The 20,794-nt window shown below is 40.1% G+C and overlaps 1 protein-coding gene across 7 annotated transcripts in view; it reads right to left on the minus strand.

The window, feature by feature from the left end:
* Positions 1-20,794, minus strand: part of NAV2 (neuron navigator 2) — a 406,583-nt gene that overhangs the window by 151,351 nt on the left and 234,438 nt on the right. For all 7 annotated transcript variants that reach the window (XM_075755360.1, XM_075755358.1, XM_075755357.1 and 4 more), the window contains 2 exons: positions 9,880-9,997; positions 3,057-3,109 (listed from right to left, as the gene is read on the minus strand). In XM_075755360.1, coding sequence (XP_075611475.1) covers positions 3,057-3,109; positions 9,880-9,997 — 171 coding nt within the window. The remainder of the gene's footprint in view (positions 1-3,056; positions 3,110-9,879; positions 9,998-20,794) is intronic.

Genomic DNA, 20,794 nt, shown 5'->3' on the forward strand with positions numbered 1-20,794 from the left:
TGTAACAACCCACACACTCTATTTTTTGTTTGTTTACTTTATCATTTTACAAATATAAGTGATATGAACCCTTTTTACAACAGGTTACGTTCAGCACTCAAATGTACTCACATCAATAAGAATAATCTACACTAGCTATAGGGGAAGGGACTAAACGGTACCTCCTACACAGTCCAGATTCTGCAGGATGCCCAACGTTGAGCTCTAATATCCTCCCCAGAAAGAGATCTCTGGTTTTCCATGACCAAACAATATCAGTAGAGAAAGCCCTACTCGGGTTTATTGACCTCAATCTTTGTTTCAGAAGTGTGTAGGAGAGGAAACCGAATCTCATTTTACCCTCCTTTGCCCTGTTCTCAAGAACCATGCCAATATTTTCTTGTGCTTCATTCTAAAAACCAAAATGCAGTTGTGGTGATGGTCTCCAAATCTCCTTGGTCCCAGAGCCCATGCTGCATACGACTACTTCCTCTATTAACCACAGGATTTTCTGCATGCCAGCTGGAACTAATCGTCACAATTACAGGCTTTTCTTTAGAGGAATATCTACCATATAAAAATATAGAGGTTTGGAAAAAACCACCACCCTGAAACAGTTCTTATGCAGATGACAAGATATAGAATAGTCTATCATAGATTCAATAAAAGCCAGCCAACTGCAATCTGGAACAAAGGAAGACAGGGATACTCCCCCCACAGCAGAGAAACCCAGACAAGATGATGAGGGGGGATAAGTTCTCACCTAAATGTTTTTCATGGAGCCAGTGAGGGTCCTTGTCATGTCATTTCTGGCCCTGGGACCAGGTTGATAAGCACTGACAGCCCCACGTGGTTCTGCAGTACTGAACTTAATTTGACAAGGCTTATTAGCACTGGCTTTGAGCCTGAGAAACCCAAGCTGTCTCTAATGCTCAATTTGGGCAAATTTCTATGATTCTCTCCAACGCTGTAGCAATATAACAACGCAAAAAGACCTGATCTGGCTCTGTGTCAAGCTCTCTAAGGTTTGGCGGGCTTTACTGGCTTCGGACAGTGCCACATGGAAGCAAATACACTTGCTTTCACACCCACTTTAATGGGCTTGGAAGACACAGATTTGCTCCAGCTTTCTAAGCTGATACATCTGGCTCTTCGCAATTCAGCTCACATGTGTGTCTGCTCATGGCATCCTGAATCGACAAATGAGATAACTGCCCACAGGGGAAAAGATGATAGTAGAAGGCTTGCCTCTAAGCTATATTAAGAGGAAGGTGTGATGCAAAGGATGAAGACTGCTGTATCTAAACAAACACTGTTAACATATGGGTTCTTCCTAGAACACAGGAGACCTGCAAAAGGGTTGTCTCCTTAAACACTGCAAGCAATTGTGTGAACACCCCCTCTATGAAGATACTTCTGTTCTTGCCGTAGTATCTTTACTGTAACATGATAAAGAGTTCTGTAAGCATGCACACTTAATAAAAGCAAGCTAACAAGCATAACCGTCATTTTTCTCACGTGAGGAAAACCACTGGGGATGCCTAGCTATGACTGATGCGCTATGTCTCATGAGCGGGGGACGCACTCCCAACTCACTGCACTCTCTTGAATTAGCCACCGGAATAACATCAGAGGAAGTAGTGCAGGGCAAACATGCCTTTCCAGGACTCTTCCCAAGTCACGACTCAGCACATGCCCTCTGCACGCCTCTGGTTATCACCAGATCAGACTTCTACAAGTGACCTACAGCGTGCATCCGACTACCCAACAGAACAACACTGCTCCTTCACTGAAAATAGTGACTTAAAGTGACTTTTAGCTACAACGCCCTGGAATTTGTTACAGACTCCAGTCCTGATGAAATTCAGTCCTTATGATCCACTTGTGGAATATCAAATTATAGTAATTGTCAAAATTTCCTCAATTATTTATACTCTAGACAGCTGCTGTGGCTACAGCAAGAAGAGCAACCAACGTCTTCAAAGCAGTAAAAAGTAGCAATGATAAATCTTTTAGATGGCTTTCTTTTTACGGAGCGCTTGCTCCATGGGTTTAAACAAGATTGATAACCTCCAAGAAACAACAAAAAGCCAAAAGAGAATAGCAGAACGCAGCATGTATTCTGACTTAAGATAGCAAACTCATCAAAACTTTAAACTTTTGTTTAACTACGTGAGAAGTTGTGCTCAAGCTGCAGTTGTTCCCAACTGCCCCTACCGCCACAGAGTCTTAAAAAATGAAAAACATTAAAATAGCTTCACACACAGAACAGATAGTCACATATCCCAAAACGAGCACTTGCAACGCAAAGGGGAGATTTTTAGAATTCACATTGTACAATGATTTTTTTTCCTCAAGATACAGAAGGAAATACCCTTCTTTAAAATACTAAAAAAGTTAAACATTCCTCTCCTAGGATGCATCTTAAAAATCAGTTTCTTATTATTTGCATTGTCAGTAAAGTTCTGCCTATAATTTTACCTTCACCAATACTCAGACATACTCTTGAGGTACTCTGTGCTTTTAATTTTACTGCACTAATTTTTAGTTCTTCAGTTTTAAATATTAAATACAAGCAAGATACAAACCAACTTTTACAAATTAAAACTTATTAGTCAAAACCAAGTTGCATGCATAAAACATCTTGAATTTTGCAATTTGAATTTTTTTCATTTAGTGCATTTTGCTCATTTATTTTGTTTCTTTTCAAAGAATATAGGAAGTCTTAATCCAACTTTAAATATCTAATTCTGCTTTTTCAATACTACTGTCTATATAGAGGAATAGAATTTTATTTTTATACATTCCTCTGTAACTCTGTGATAGTTCAGAAATATACCAATGAAAGAATAATATTGATTGTAAGGATGTGATTAATGATAAGGCCTAATTCAACTACTGTGGAGTACAACGGGGCGCGAACTGTAATATTAGGGTTCTTCAGATTATACCTTTGCTCTCACTACTGTGAAAAACTAATTAAAAATTGTTATTAAAAGTCTCAGACATTGAATTCACATGCTCTCACTTGATACTCAACCATGTACACACAAACAAGAGACTACTTTACTACTTACCATTTGAGATCTATTTTTGGGGCAGCCATTGATGTCTTCAATCTTTTCATTTGCTGAAAAACAACCAAAAAAAAAATAAAAATAGAGGAAATAAAGCAAAAAACTATACCAATGACTTTTATTCCAATTATTTCCAGAGCACTTGCTGTGAGCTAAATAAAAGGGTTTCAGATTGTAGTTGTCCAGTCAAAGTGAATGTGTGAAACACTGAGACCCATCAAAAAAAAGCAGCTGGAGTTTTCTAGTGGGTCGTGCCTCCCGAGACAGCTGGGGGCAGAAAACAACTGGTCTGAGAACATCATGCACAGTGACGGGTAACTCCTTTAAACTACAAAAAAAATTTAAACTCTGGAACCTGAATTACTGCTGGGTGGAAAAGTGCACAGCAGGTATGTATAGACATTTGTATGTCGATTCGTTTGCTTGTAGAGTGAATATAGATTTTAAATCTAGATGGGAAATTTATGATCAATAAGACTCTTTTTTTTTTTTTTTCCCCCCAAAGTACAAGCCACAAGACTACTTTTCAAGCTCCTTGTCCATGGTTTACATGCAATGCAACTTGCAGAAAAAGATACAGTTTCAGTCTTTAAAGTCCCAAGTGAAATAATTAAGTTGCTGAGGTGGTTAAATGTTCATTTGCCCTAGACTCGTAGTTTGCTCAGCTTCCCATTTCAGTCCTGGGCCCTGAAATGACTTCTGTGCCAAACTGAAGAATCAGTTATAATCAAAGTTTGGTTTCCCCACGGTTTTTTCACTGTACTAAAATGGGCGTTCACATCCAATTTGATGAATCAAACAAATTTGCCTCCCATTGATTCTTATATTAAAATCTGTATGTTCTACCAGTCCCATGTTCTCAGGACATTGGTCAGAACTCCATCTCGTTTTACACTGTTCTTCAGTTAGGAATATCAAATTTGGCACAATATCCCAATAGCAGTCATAACAGTGGCAAACAAAGAAATAAAATAACTTCACTCCTGCCCCGCATTCCCCTTTTTATACATCAAGGTGTCACAGCACACTCTTATGCCACAGTAATGCATTTAAGAATTTATGCTAATCTGAAAAAAATTGCAGCTAAATTATCCACCGTACTGTCCCCCAGAGTGCTCTGTCAGCCTCTACACTCAAAGAGCACACATTCCTTTCAAGAACGTGATCTCCGATTTGGTCACACAGAAACAAAACTTATTTCTTTAAATCTCAATTGCAAATCCTGTGCATCCATCTTTTAGTATTTACTATCTCTCAGTTTAGTAACATGCAATATCTTTATCAACTAAATTCATAATACTTTAAAAAACTGATAGCTATTAAGATTTTATTTGTATAAATTTGCACCATATATAATTATTACTTGAAAGGAGACTAATGAACTTCTGAACGAGTTCTCTCTTGTTTGGGACACATGTACCGAGATACCCCTAATAACCCCGGTCATTTTGTTTATCTTCCTTAAAAAATACTAGCTTTTACCCTAATCCTCTGGAACTGCCAAAACGTTGCATGATGACTTTAAAAACAGGGTTAGCAAACCATAAAGTCTATTCCCTGGTTCTTTTTAAGTTTTTGTATGGAAACTACTTAGTTCAGGCAGTTTCAAGCAGGTGAGGCTGTCAGTAACTTGTTTCCAAGATTCTGCTGCAATATGGCATTCGACTTTTTCTGGAGGTTTTTTAGCATGCAAATGTCGAACCAAAATATTTACTCAACACTTCTACACTTTGTGGGTCTTGCTACCCATTCACAGGCTTGGAGTGCAAGCTTGGTTCTACAGCTGTACAGTAAAGGTTAACCCCGTAAATCCTATAACCTAGCAAATACACCATTCTGTAACATGGGAAAATTAATGGCAAATGAAGATGTAAGCCACCTTAAATTTTTCTTGTCAGGAGAAGTTTGCATCCAACACACACCAACTGTTTGGGATGTTACCTTTTATCCTCTTCCCTTTTTACATTGTGATTAATAATACTACCATTCTCACTTAGAAATCATTCCTTTTGTCCTCATACCTTTCCATCAGCTTGCAAGATGTCCTCGGCTATCCTTGTACTCTTCTGATAACTGATTTGTAGCTTATTTCATTACTACCAGTTTCCTGTATTTTCTTGTGCTCTACTTTTTTTGTTTTGAAACAGTTGCTTTTACTTCCTCTCAAAAGCTATGTTGAACCAAGGCAACTTCCCCTCCCACTCGTGAACCTGCAGTTTTTTGTCCACCAGCTGATGATTCTTCATCAGTTCCCAATTACTCACCGCTTCCTTTGATGCCGTTTGGCCTTCTCTGCCATGGGTGATTCAGGATGTAGAGGACCAGAAATAGTTGGTGGGAATCTGAAGACTAACAAGAACTGGAGTTTCTGCTCCAATTTACCTGGCCCATCAGGTGCTATTTCTGCTTACCCCTGGGCCATCACCTTTCCCTGGGCAGGTTTATGCTCTCCCTTTTCTCCTTCTAAACCCAGTCCCAACTCACCTACAGCTCTCAGTTAGTCCTTTCAGTAGATTAACACACTTATCTTTTCCTTGCTGGTACAAGTGCTATGAAAAGCAGGTGCAATAGAGAGTAACCAAAAAACCTAGCGGTGGGACAAACTGGCAGCTGGGCTGAACTTTAACTCATACCTCTCTATCGAAACCAGTCGGGCAAGACCTCAGAGACTCAACCTAGGCTAGGGAGATGCATCAAAGTGGCCCACAGGTCTATTTGGCACTTGGCAGGTATCTGCCTAAATCACCAGGCAATAGTTTCAATGATCCCGTTCCTTGGGCATAGCTGGACCCTATCTTTGACCCTTCCACCGAGCTCCAAGGAACGGTGCTCGCAGCAGGTCCGAGGTAACTTGCCCTTCTTGTGGGGATGATTGTAAAGAGAGCGAGCAATGAATGAGATAACGTGGTGTGCCCACGGGCAGCGTGATGGTACAGTTCGTCGCATGAGTCACTGTGTGCTAGAGGATCTTGGAAACGTGTCCAATTTCACAGCTGCAAAAGCACAGATTTCTGGCTGAGATAAATAGGCAACTCTCACAACTACTGTTTCTATTGGCCACGTAGGAATACTACATCGTTTAGCATAATCTGGAAGTCACAGGCAATCATAAAGGCCTTAAATTCTATCTCAGCCTCAAGCAAGATGTAAATTCACAACCACAGAAGTGTGAAATGCAGGGGATTTTTCCCAAACTGATTGCAAGTCCGCAGAGCTTCACCCTCTTTTTTTTTTCTTCACTGCAAATACAGTGAATTTGGTCCAAATGCTTTTAAGTGTTTGCAAACTTTCCCCATTTATGCACAGATTGAGGGGTGTAATAAGGTAGACAGTAGAAACCAGCTGTGCTCTATAATGAGTGACATTGGGCTTTCATTAGCTGGATCCGAATCAAAGTTTGGAAAATGGTACCTAAAAGAATATTGGGGTTTATGTATTTTGACAGAAGGCACGTTATGAAACTGCAAGCCAAAGTTATATGAAAACACAAGTGAAAAGGAAACACTAACATCAGAAGTTGCAAAGAATTCTTTAAATATATCAGCTGGCGAGCCGTCAGCATCCCATTTATATAGGTACAGGTACCACAATCCAGGTGAAAAAAGTCTTCCGCAAATGACATTCCATCAAGCGCGTGAACAATTATAATCAGAACAAAATGAAAAGTGTTTCAATAAGCATTATACAGAACAAAACTGGCTATGTATGGATGGCTAAAACACCCTTACCAAAAAAACCAAAAGTCCAGGCACTCCTTAATAATGAATTAAGCCTTCTATCACAACCTCAGCAGCTATTCTGCACTATTCAGCACTTCAGGGATACCCTTGGACATTAGATTACTTGTTCTTGAATGTATGAATGAATATTTGTTCAATATAATTCATACATTTGCACAGGAATTGTCACCTGCAGCTTTTAACTGACTCAAATACCAGTAAAATAAACCTTCGAGTAATGTCCCACTCAAAATATGACAGGAGTTATCACTAGAGGGAACTGCTAGGCTTGATCCCAAGATTTGGGTTTGAAATATAAACCCGTAAGCTTCCCCTGCAAATGTAATAGTACAATTTTCATGTCAGCAGACAAAAGCTATACTGAGATGCGCACATTGTACTTCTTAGTAAAACTACTTTTATTTAGCTGAATAAGTATTTAACACTAACGCAATGTCTGCATTCCTATTTATAAAGCTTTTGTATCTGATCTGACTTTGGTTGTATTCGAGCAACTAAAATATTCCACAAAATATTCTACGATATCAGTAGGAAAATTCCTATCGAACCAGGTTAGCATCGATTCTAGGTCTTGAAAATTGAAGGTGCTCACAGGAAACCAACTGACAGTTTGATATACTACCAATTTCGGAGCATGCACAGACCCAGGATATCTGCATTCATGAATTTAAATATAGCTGCTATGTTTATATGGCATTACTGAGGCATATATTACTTATGTATTCTTTTACAGACTCATAAATTTTGAACTGAAATAAACCAGAATGCTATGAATGCATTTTAATTGACTTGCAAATAGAAAAAACCCTGACATCATATAATGCTTCTATATTATCATTAGCAGTTTTGAAGTCTGAAGATTATCTCCTCTGAAGTCAAACGCAGTGACATTTGGTTTCACGTCTTTTTAGCTTTTCTCCTTGTTTGGACGCTAAGGGAAAAGAACTACCTAGTTATTACTAAATTTAAAATCTTCTTTTCCTATATATGCAGCTATTTCGCTTAAGAAAGCTAAGCAGAAAGGATTGCAATCACTGTCTCTGTATAATCGTTAACTATTATGGAGTCTTCATTAAATAACCTAACCAGATTAATTCGTTTTGCAGTTTTGGATATTAAGTAGCAATTCAAGATTCAACATCTGTGATGTAACTCTTAGATTATGAACACACAAAAAACCCCGTATCACTAATAATTAAACCTGAATCATTTCCAATGACTTAGAATAATCTTCAGGTACTCCAGGCACATGACAAAAAGGAGGAAGGATCTTCATGGCTGCTTTTACATATAACATACAATACCTTAATAACCCTAAACCTTTCCTACACTGCACATACTTTTCTTAGCATGCAGTCTTGTTTGGTAGGGGAAAAAAAAAAAAAGGTTGTCTTTTGCAGGCTACAGTTAAAGCTGCTTCTATGTGTGAAAGTTCTCACCATCTTTGCGACAATGAGATGCAGCGTACCCAAGGCCATACACGCCAGATCCAAATGACTTTCTTCACTGTTAATTTGGAGGTTTAAACAGAGTATGTTTAAATATGAACTTTGTTTCACATGGAAAACATTCTCTGAAAATTAAATCTGTCACCTTGTATTTTTAACTTTTGAAAGCTTGCAGACTTAATCCTAAATATTAGCCAAAAGGCAGCTCTAAGAATGGCAAAAAAAAAAAAGCTAAGGTGAATCAAAGCAAAATACAGTACACAATATTATTTCTGCATATTTTAAAGGCATTAATTTGAATTTCATGAGAGTTTTCACAAATCAATACTCAAACAGCTACATTTAAATACTTGGTACTACCGGGTTCACATTTGCATGGAGGTATTCTCAAACGTGTGTGCTCACACAGAAGTTTTCCACAACAGCATTAACACAAGGTAGCTAGATATGCACACCTAACTGTTCCTGGGTTTCCAAAAATTTTCCCTAGTAAAGGAAACAGATATAGTACGATGAAGCGTTGTTCACAGTGAATACCTGTCCATACACAATCAATTCACGGCTTGGTTTTACGCATCTGTAGCTGCACGGCAGGTCTGCAGAATGCTACTGAGATATAATCTTGCTCTACAAACACCAAGACAAAAATCTTTTTTGATGTATTCCAGTGCAGCTCTAGTGGAGTCATCGGAACAATGCCTCGCAATTTCATCCAAGAACAGGGCTTGCAGATTTGTACCTTAAATCAAGGAACTAGCTTGTTTACAGCATCACAAACACGTATAAATATGCACACACTGATATCCTGTCACTTCACTGCTGTCATCTTCGTTTGCATCTCAAATCCTTCAGTTTGCTTCTAACAGCAGTCATCCTAATTGCCATTAGCAGGCTTTCCCATTCCATCCATCTCCATTGGCCCATGCATGTGTTTTGTGTCATCCCAAGTACCAGATGGATGAGCCTGTGAAGGAACTAATGAAGGATCCAGGCCCAAGGGGAGAGGCAGAATACATACCTTTACATGGGGCCAATGGAGACAATTGTACAGAACCCTCGTTATCTATGAATATTAGTGCAAACTGAGGGAACTAAAGGCTTTATAGACTATATTTGAGATTTGTCCTAATGATAAGTGATTTTCCTCATTTGAAAACTCATTATGAAAGATTTCTTTTTTCTGCCACAGAAAAAACTATACCCCTTCTCCTTTCCTAGCTGCGTATATGGATTTTCCAAATCCAGCTGGAGGCAGGAGGTTCAACACAGCAGGCCAGTATCACTGTGAATTATGTTCAGACCAATCCCCAAAAGGTATCAGAAACAGAGACAGTGAAGGCTAACCGCATCCTAGCGGAAAAAAAATCCCTCCTCAGTTGCTTTTTTAACATTCGGCTGTATGGAACGATAATGCTGTGTCAAGAGATCTTATCAACAACATCAAATATTGTTCCACTATGCTTTAAGACTAGGCTTTATCAAATTAATTAGCAAAGTCTCTGAAGGAAAATTATCTACATAATTCCATGCAGTTTGATAGATTTTCCTCCCTCTCCGTGTTTATGTAGAAGATAAAGACAGCGAATTTCTGAGCGAGTTGGTGGGTACCTGGTACACAAAGAGAAAGTCACTCACCTACAACCTGGATTATTTCAGCTAGTAAGACTCCATCAGTCACATCTTGCTGTAGATCCTTTATCAATCTCTTGTGACCAGATTTTGCTAGATAGTGATTAGCCCAATCCGTATAAATCTGTCAGGACAAAGATAAACAAAAATTAATTGTTAGTCATAACATCAAACTTAAAAATGAGAGATCTTCCTTTGTCTCAGTATCCGAGAGGCTGATTTAAGATCAGTGGTCTTTTTGCTCTTTGAAATAAGTCACGAACATTAAAATTCAAGGCATTGTGCAGATCAAATAGTCAGCTTACTATAGTATGGCTTTTCCTATTCAGAAATCTGACATAAAAGCTCACAGAAAACAATAGAAAACTCCTGAAAACACGTTACAGCTCGAATGGATCATCAGGCGGTAAGGTAAATGTTCTACGGCAGTCACAAGCGTGTACAAGAAATTTCCATTTCTACCCAAGTATTTTTTTGCATTTTCTCTTTGACGTTTCTTCTTTACATCTGTTATTGAGAAATTTAAAGATTCTTTTCCAAGACCCACTACCGGTAGATATTAGCTATACAGCAATTTCATTTTGAGAAAACTCTTTTGTTATATTACCCAACAAGCCTTTAAAGGTCTTAAAAATCTACCAACTCTAATAAGTTCTATCTCACAGGTTAAATAGGCCTGTTAATACGTTTTAAAATAAATCCCAACAGTTAGAATTTTGCATGAGAGATTAAAATCAATTTATCTGAAAACTGAGCAAATATAACCATCAAAATCTCTGTTCAAGTTGCATTAAGTACTGCCCACCACATGCTAGCACAACTTATCCAAGTTATCCAGAAAACTTACAAAACCTTTTCATGCTAGGTTATCAAAAAAATAAAGGAAAAATACTTCCTTAGGAATTTCTGCCAATAAATTAAATAAGGTTTCTTGTTCTTGGTATAGGACAAAATTTGAGGGAAGACTTTTTTTTTTTTAATAGGATCTCTTTATATGCCAAAGAAATAAAAACAACTAAATATCAGGATTTCACCTTTTCGATACCCAGATAAACATTAAGGTTCACCCTTATTCTCAAGGGTGTCTAGCATATTAGAAATACGTTCATCCCAATTCAGTCTATCAGTAAGCAGGAGTAGATTCAAATCCGCTTTCCGGAGCACAACCCATGCCAATCCTCCACAGTCCCTATAAACTGCCACGTGCTGGGGTTGGTTTGTTGGGTTTTTTCCCAGAATAAGCCAGTATGCTGGTTTCAAATGCTCACACAAGCATTCTCCTGAGCTATGTAACCCCTCCACATCATTGCATATCAATGCAGAGCCTGTAAATTACTAACATCACCGAGCATGGCCGTGGCTACTAATTTCAGAAGCATCTTCAGCATCGCATTGAAAACACAAGGCTTATATCCTTCTCCTTCACGGGAGTCACAAGCCAACTGCCAAGGCTAAGAGTCAAGTATTTGCCACATGGGACGGAGGAACCTGGAAATAATATGAGGACTGTAATTTCCTGCTCCTCTTGCACTTGCTGATTTGATGTTAATACGATAAAATGAAGAACAGATATTTTGACTAGAGTTATTTTGGTTATAAAGTCTTCATTTTTATTTTTTTTCAAACCTGTAAAACATTACTGGTAGCAGCAATGAACAAATCACTCAAAATCTGAAACACATGTCCCTATTTTCCATCATTTATCCTCTGCTTTCATGTTCAGAGCAGCAGGATGTGCATTTCCTACTCCGCCAGTGTCAGGGACTTGAACAGAAAAACACACTAGAACGCCTCCAGAAAAAAAAAAAAAAAAGGAGCTGAAAAACATCTCAGTGAAATAAATGCTGAGTACACAAGTGATTTCCCTAGCTGACTGAAAAAAAAGAAAAGGGAAGAAAACCCCTACAAACCAGACATTGTGTTCCTTAGCTCCTTTTACAATAAAACATTTTCCATAACAGGAAGATATTTTAAAATAAGGTCCAACAACTTCAAGGAACTAGGATTGCCCACCTATTTTTCTGCCACACGGTTCTAGCCTGCTGATCTGCAAGTAAAAAACGTAGGAGGAAACAGGGTGAAAACTGCTGAAGTCACAAGCACAAGGGTCCACACGCACCCCTACGCCATTACTGCAATTTACCTGACAAGCAACTTATCCAATGGAATAACTGAGTTTCTTTTAATGGGAGGGCTGTGACAAATGTCCTAGTTTATCCCAGAAGGACTTCCAGTAAACATAAGATTATACTTGGATGCATCAGTTCCAGCCTGGATCATTTCCATGATGCAGATCATCGTGCAACCAAACACTTGGACAAGCCCTAGAGTTAAGGCAACACAGGAGCAGAGAGAAAATAAGCGGAGCAGACCCCTCCTGGCAGAGCCTGAAATTACAGCATCAACAAGACCTTGAGAGCTAGTTAGGAGGGATTTTTAAGTCAGACAACTTGGCAAATGCGTGGCTGGCATCGCAAACCTGCTATTTCATAGCTGTTTCCTACTGCGCTAATTCCTGCTGCATCCAGGAACTCCAGCCCTTACGTTCATACCCTGTGAATAAACACAACCGCATCAAAGAAAACCCTAACTCCTCCACCAAATCCTCCTGGTAAAGGAGACAACTTGAAACTCGCCCAAATACCCGCTGCCTGATTCACTGTCTCCGATAACACATAAAGAAACTCCCTCCGTTGGCAAAATATTCGTGTAACCCCTACTTTGTGTGCTGAAGTCAACGTCTGTGTGTGGTATCCGAATTGCAAGCAGAGCTTTTATGCTCATTGCAAAATATTCCATTAAATGCGTCAATAATGGGTACCATTATGGAGAAAATATTTGTTTCTGGGTTATTTAAGGGTGTGGAATATTATGTCATTCAAATAGTTGATTAGTAAAGCCTTTTGCAGGAAAATACAGATACAATAAATCTATGCTTCTCTTAAAAACTTTATTGCAATATGCATAAAGTGTAAAATTTTTTTTGTTTGTTTTTAAGCTGGCTGGGCTATATATTTACAAGCTCTGGAGCATTCTTATGGCTGCGGTATCACCCAAGCATATTGTAGTAGCTCTTTATGGTCACTGCTCATTTTTATGGCATATATTAAACTAATTATGGAAACTTTCCAGGATGTTTTCAAAACCTGTTTGTTGCAAGTCTTTGTAATGTACTACACAAATAGGATTCCTAATGTTTCTTTTCCTTTTCCATACAAACAAGTGAAAAAAAAATATAAGTGTACAATGGCTGCTATTTCTAGACACATGAAAAGTGTTTCAAAGCACATAGTGTTTTCAAATGCTTAAAACCAGGCAAATAATTGGGAAAACAATATTAAAAGAACTAGGAAAAGGAAAACACTGCTGAGAAACTTTCCATTCATATATGCCTAACTCTGCACGTGAATTTGGAGCGTGCGCAGGTATTTTCAGCAAACAGGTTACAAAGTCACATGTTTGAATAGTCACATGAAAATAACCTGAACAGTCGTCTAATTAAAAAGTATAAAATGACTTTTCAGTGATTTCAAACAGTATGAAAATCATTGGGAGGTAGCTTCATTCTTTTAGTTAACAAAAATCAAGCGAACAACATGATTTGGGCATTATCACCATGAGCAGGTCTTTGTGCCTGAGACCAGTCAGTTTAATGTTTAACTCCGGTCTAAGTTCTGGCTGTTGTTAAAGGTGGACTCAGCTGCTTGCTAGCTTTTTTTTTTTTTTCTCTCTCTGTAGTCTATGATTCTAAGAATCCAATTATCTGGGAACAAATTAAAAACAAATGTGAAAGATTTTTTTTTTTTCCCTTCTCTCTTCCTACCTCCCCACCCCCCAATCCATCAGGTTTGAATTAAGGGCATTACAGGTAAATATTGATTTTGGAAATATCCAGTACACTATGACTCACAGCTAAAACACTATTGCGCAAAGTTGCGAGGTTTGGAGGAAAAAAAAAACCAAACCAAAATTCTAAAGCTTCTGTAAGCTGTCTGTAAAGAAAAAGGCCTGCAGATCAGTATGTCTTCAATCAGTAAGAACATTTCCTTTTGAAATTTAGCAGGATTTTTCCCTGCTCCCCTTTTCTTAGCCTTATACCTGCCTGTTCAGAGCACATTTCAGATGAGAGGGGTTTGAAGGGCAGAGGAACCTCGCTTTTCCAGCTGGGAAAGACTTCTGCACTTTCTTGTCACTTTGAGTCTCCAGTAACATTCCTGACCGTACTGAGCGACCAGGTCTGTCGCACCCAGAGCGCACCTCAGACCACCTGCACCATATTTTAATACTGAATCAGCAGAAAAAGGCGCTTTTCACAGAACAAGTTGTTTATTTGAGACCTCACAGCTACCACTACGCAACTTGGGGAGGGCTGGGGAACATACTGACCAGGAAAAAGTAACACCCCTGAAGCTTCTGTCCACTTGAAATTCATTCATACAGTCTTTTTAACCTTGGAAAAAACCAAAAAGCCAAATAAAGTAGATTTTGCCTAAGTAGCCATGACAGTCTGAAGTTGGCAACACATACCACAATATTCCTTCCACAGATACCATTTTGGAGGCAACAGGCTGATACCTGGGTGCTCTGACATGCTGATGGGCAGGTTCTTCTTGATCTGCTGGCAGACAGAGCCAAACACAGCGTCCGTAGGACTCTGTTCCTCTGTTCCCGTAGGCAGTCAGACCCAGGAAACAGAGCATGAATGAAGTCATGAGAGAATGAATGCAGGAAGACCTTTCAGAGATCATAAAGGAGACCCACTATATCCATGGAGCTGCAATCAGATTAAGGTGCCAGGTATTATCATGTACTCCAGGGTCTCCTTTAATTGGAATCCAGTCCCAAATGGGAACACAAGAACTACCCAATGCTTTTTGCCTCCCCATTGGTATTCTGAAATATGCTCGTTACAAAAAGGAAAGGGTTCACACAAAACTACTTGAAAAGCATTTCTCTCTTCTATACAAGTAAGTAGAAAATATGCCTTAACCTCTTCCTTGTTACTCATTTCCACAAAAAAAATCTAATTATAATAAATGCCCAAGTACATTTTCAAACCTTTCTTTCCCTCCCTGACCATGTCAGTTCCTAACTAATCAGACTCCGATTGTTTTCTTCCAATAATTATTGTGAATCAGGCTCTCGTGAATTTGTTAACAGCTGAAGAGTATCTTTTTGACATCACGTACCATAATTAGAGCTGAGCAAGGCTTTTTCTATGATTGAATAGCAGGGTTAGTCACACCAATGAACTCCATCAAAACACCCATTGCAGTGCAATGCCTGTGTTGCTGCTAACCAAACCACACTGGCCTACTGAAGTTCACCGGGGGGGGGGGGGGGGGGGGCGGGGAAAACCACTCCAGAAACCTAAAAATAGACGCAACATACTGAGATGATCCTGTCGGGAATGCCTGCACTTGTTATAATGCTGTATGGGGGGAGGAAAGCCCATCAGATATTCATTGCTGCCCAACATAATGGGGTTTACACACGCAGTGGCATGAAATCACAAATTTTGACTGGTAGCATTAATTGCAGTCTCATGCCGATCCATGCGACGCTCCAATACAATGATCTTATTAATAGATATCACACTGCTAAGTCCAGAGATAAATAGCTGAAGCCAAAGTCTTCGCTGAAAAACTCATCCCTCGGAAGCATCTCGGCTCCAAGGGAGCACCCTGGCGATAAACAGCTATTTTGAAAGTGCACAGAGATTACAGCCCTGACAACAACACAGCTGATATTTTGCTGAGTTACTGGCAAAAGGACAGCTAAGCAGCACATGGAAAAAAAAAAAGGAAAAAACAACAGTTTAACAGCATTTGTCACAGACCTTTTATCAGAGATTTCTTAAAATTTGTGGCCTTACTTGCCCCCACGTACTTCCTAAATGCTGTAGAAAGTTTGCATCTGTACCATGACACAAATCCTAGTAAAAGGACAGTGCCGGCTCTTCTAGAACAAGTAAAGCTTTGCGTTGCTAGCCAAAGGACTGTTTGGGGTTGTTCTTTCCCCCAATTTAATTCTTCCAAGAGAAAAAAAGAAGCTTAAAAAAAAAAAAAAAAAAAGCAGGGCACAGAATAATGTGTGCCCACATTTCCCCATGTTAAATAAAAGGCATTACAGTGGGCTTTGAGGAAAGAGTTCTGCCTGCTCCTTTTCTTTAAGGATCCTGCTAAAGGTACGTAGAGAAGCAAAAATACACTGTCCTTCGGGATGCCCACGAGTCCCCAGCGATGCCCAGCTCAGAGGGAGAGGGGACCCGGGGGGTAGGCAGCGAATGGCGAAGCCGGCGCAGACACACCAGCCTTAGGCTGCATCTGTCTCCTCTCTGCTCGGAGATACTGGAAGCGCTCTCAGAGTGAGGATGGAGCCTGAGGACCTGGTCACTCCATCCTACTGGGCACCAGTAGTAGCAAAAAGCAAGGAAACCACCAGAAACTCCAAGTTAGAGGTGATGATGGACCGGATTGCAGGTGGACTCCTGATAGGGAGGTGAGATGGGAAAATGACCTTTCCTGAAAGGAATCCATACATTTGCAATCCTCTAAAAAGAGTTGCCAAAATAATTGGCTACTAATTAGCATCTAATATGCTGCCAGTAAAATACCGTCAATTATCTTAAGCGCTGGAACTTTCCAGTTATCATCAAATAATGGGATCGCAGCTGTAACCAACTGAGGGTCTGGTTCCCACTTCTCTGGGGAGACAGAGGAAACTATGCTTTTTTTATTATTATTAAAGTGCAACTAAATGATTTCTTCTACTCACACGTGCAAGTGTTTGTTGGAACAGCTTTAAATTATTAGTCAGTTGGTGGGAGGTATTTCGCTGAATATTTCATTTTACTGGACACTTAGGTACTACATTAACTACCCTTTGGAAGTTCGAGAAACGGGTAATTTAAACGAACACCACCGGGACTATTTATTTCTCTCTCTTTAAAGCCTTTTTCCCAACTGGGGAGAGCTATTCCGATGCATATGACTACTATTCAAAAGCAACAGGCTGACTCACAGCACACACAGCCACGCGTGCGTGTAAATTTGAGCACGCTTGCAAGCCTTTCCGGTAATAGAGCCTCAGGTCGTCCACACGTCAGGGCAGGCGCTGCTGCCGCCAAGTTTGGGTAAAGCAAATCTTTGGTGGATGCTAAACAAGTCATGCGCTTTAAAATGCCTAGCCGGCACCTTTCTTATTCCTACCCTACCGAATATTGTACTACATTTAAGAAAAGAGCTATTTTCTTTATTTCCCCCCCAATTGTACAGTTTCTGCACCCCATTCCTGACAGGCGCTGCCTACACAGAGGAGTAAACGTTTCATACCAAAGCAACGTTTTCCTACGCGCCAGCTAGAAGGTGAAGCACGGCCAGCAATTGTGCTGGTATCCGGCAAGCCCCGCTCTCAATGCTCCCATTATACACGCTCGCCACATGCAAATCCCCTTCAAGCTGGAACCACACACTAAGCCAAGCAGGTGGCCGCTCTCTTATTCCCCCTTGCAAAACATTTTAAGTCCTGAATAGATTTGAGATTACATTCACACCTGCATCAATTTCTTTGCATATCCAGAAGTGAAATAGAGTTTAGTTTGCTGAGCTGATCAGCAAAACCCATTCCAAGTCGTGTTTGGCCACAGTGAATCAACTGATTTGATCTCACGCCAACAAAACATAATTGACCTCAGAGAACAAGAGAAGCAAACACACTATTTTTTTTTTCCCCAGCGTTTTCTAAAGTCACCTAAAGCGCACACCAAATTATTTTCAAATATCACAGTTCTCACACATGAAATAAACCCAGTTACAGTATCTACTATCACACACAAATAGCAACAGAAAAAGCCTTATCTGGAAAGGTGATACATTTCTACTCCGAAGAGAAACCACAGAAAATCTTAAGAAGCTGCAGAAGAAAGGGGAAAAAAATAGAATAAATAAAAAAAAAAAAAAATCACTTCTGAGGCTGAAGTTAGTTACTGTTCAACAGTACCACTGCCGTTAGCAAGGAGCCAAGAGCTGCTTACTGATTTATAATGGTCACAGGAAAATTTACTTGTCCCACGAGCAGGGACCTGAAAGTTGGTACTACTTATTGGCATATTTAACATGAATGTATACTGCTCGAGTCCAGCTTGCTGTTCCTTCTCAAGGGGTCTACAGTTAAATGATGATATCTACACTGGCATGTGAAGCTTGGCCGGTTAATTTTAGCTGGAGTCACACATGCTTGGTGCTCAGATTTCTTGCACTGTCAGATTTTACAACTCCCACCCCTCCTGCAGCTCTTCCCCTCCACCCCCACTGCTCCCTTCTCGCACTCCTGTCCCTAACACAGAGTTTCAATATTTGACATCTAACAGGATCAATATATTCTATATACACAGACTCCTAAATAATGAAGCTATTTGCAGCAAGCATAAAGTTTGGCAGGTCTTTTGTATTAGATGCTGTAAGTATTAAAATACAATTACTAAAAATTGTCGTGGGTTTTTGTTTGTTTGTTTAATTGTTGTTTTGGTTTTTTACACAATGAGAAGACTTTCTACCCACTATAGAGACAATCCCCTTCATCTAAATGCTCCCAGGTCTGTAGAAATTTATGCTCTGAATAGAAATCAAACATTTTGCATGCCACAAAAATCCAGATATGTCCTTTTTTTTGAAGTTTGGAGCATTCACAATATTGATCAAATGTTTGTGTTTGTCTATCACAGCTGCAAGCTGAAAAGCATCAGGCTGAATTAGACTTTGAGCAGACACCTGCAGAACCTGCCTATTTTCCTGGTACAGCCAGCAAGGGCTGCCTGCCCTCTGGCAGGACCCCACCGCGCGCAAGTCACCCCAAATCCCACCGTCTGACCATGCTCCTAGCATTCCTTAAAAACGCAGAGAATTGGCTCTTGTAAGCTGCTTTGCTTGAATTTTTTATATTAAAAAAACAGCGTTGCCAATGCTGACAAGGTGAGAAGCGATGACTGCTTCACCTCCCCTCCTGCCAAACTGAAGGACAGATGTCTGACATTTTAACTGTTTATTTTTCAAAAGGCACACTTCTGCCAGAGTCAAATCTATACGGGTCTTTTAACTGCTCCATGAAAAGTAAATACCCCGGTAGCCACGCTGTCTCCACATCAGCTCTCCCCTCCAGCAAAGCCCACTCACCACCAGCGAGGCGTGTGTTTGCTTTGGGGAGGTGGGGGACGAACAGGCCTTTGATGGAGTTTGAAGGGAACATAGCGTATCGCGACTATCCGAGACGTGAAGTAGCCGCTTTACCTGCGTAGCACTAAGTGCTCCCCCTCCGATGTGCCCGGGAACGCTCAGCTGTGCTACGAGCAACAACTCTGCTAACGCAAAGACAGGCACCGGTTGAGCGCGAGGAGGAGGGAGGTTTGCTCATGTTCCCCCCAAAAAACCCTGGCCACTGGGGAACGGAGAGAGCTCTGACTTCGGGCAGCTACAGTCTTAAATATAGCTTTCTGCTATAAGCATCTAACCCTACAATACTCAACGTGGTCAGTTCCCAAAACTCAATGTAATTTTGGCACACTTGGCTTGTTACAGCAAGTAAATCTTCTAAACTTTTCTAATGAAGACAGACTCATTTTCTCTATTTGGAAAAGGTGTGACAGACTGTTCCAAACAGCTGCTATAATTTCATTGCTATTTTTCACCTGGGGTCACAAATCTGTACGGCTTCAGTATCATCTCCTCTGGGCAGATGGCCACAGACAGGGTCAAAGCAGACAAACGATCACTGCGGCATTGGGCCCCGAGAAAGAAAGGGGAAGGAAAATACTCCAAGAAATAATAACGATCTGAACAGGGCTGGAAATGAAACCTGACTAGCATCTTAGGCACAAACTCATTCCTCTATTCCATTTTCTCATGATTGCATAGAAGATTAATTCACCAAAACAACATGCACAGTTGTGAAGCAACTCCAAATGAAAGTAAAATTAGTCTCAAAGGCACACGACTCTGAACCATTTGAACTCCTAGCGATGTGTGAAGATGAAAGTTATCTGATCCAAATAGCGAGGCCAGAAACATTACAAAGGCTTTTCTTAATCTTTAACAAAAGTAATTTGCTGTAGGGATTAGGGAATTATAGAAATTGGTCTTTGTCTCACCCAGGAGACCAAATCCTTGCCGAAGGACAAGACAGCATTCCCTTTTGGGTGGGCTTAGTGCTTGACTGAAAAAATCGAGTCTTCAAAACCAGAGGCTGCGTAGGTTCAGTCCATACCAACACTATGAAGTCACCAGCAACTCTCCTCCACTCCTGTAAACAGGATGCCTAATGCCACTCAAAAACCAATGAATCATCTGCACTACCTTTCTCACTCTGTAAAACGTAATTTAGTACAGTGTCCAAGATTTTTCACAAGAGGCAATGCTTCTGAAGTTGCCAGAAGTTGGAGAGAGGTAGTGCTCTTTAACACTTGGAAGGACATAAAGCAAGATGTAACCAAGACACGGACAAAAAGTCAGCACAAGCGAGCTATGAAAGGCCAACCACCTATTCATTGCTGTATCTGCCAAGCAAGATGAATGCAAAATCTGGAGATGGAAGGAATAAAAGGAGGAGGAAAGGAGACCCAGACTTGAGGAAGCACTTGACCACACACTTGCTTCAAGCATGTATTCAAGTCTCAACTACTTAGCACACATTTAACTCTTCTGAACAGGAATGCAGTACGGAAGTTGGTCGTTACAGAATTACATATTAATTCCTTTATTTCTAAAAATTATTGATGCTAAGAGTAAGAATGAGAAGGGACCAATTATCTTTCTAAGAGGTTTTTGTATATTCTACCCATGTTTCTACTTCTAATGCTCCTCGTGTTCTTGGGCACTGTCAGAAGTGGGACAGTTGGCTAGACAAATCTTAGGTGTGACCTACTTTT

This window comes from Balearica regulorum, chromosome 5, assembly GCF_011004875.1.
Source record: "Balearica regulorum gibbericeps isolate bBalReg1 chromosome 5, bBalReg1.pri, whole genome shotgun sequence".
In the NCBI taxonomy this organism is placed as follows: Eukaryota; Metazoa; Chordata; class Aves; order Gruiformes; family Gruidae; genus Balearica; species Balearica regulorum.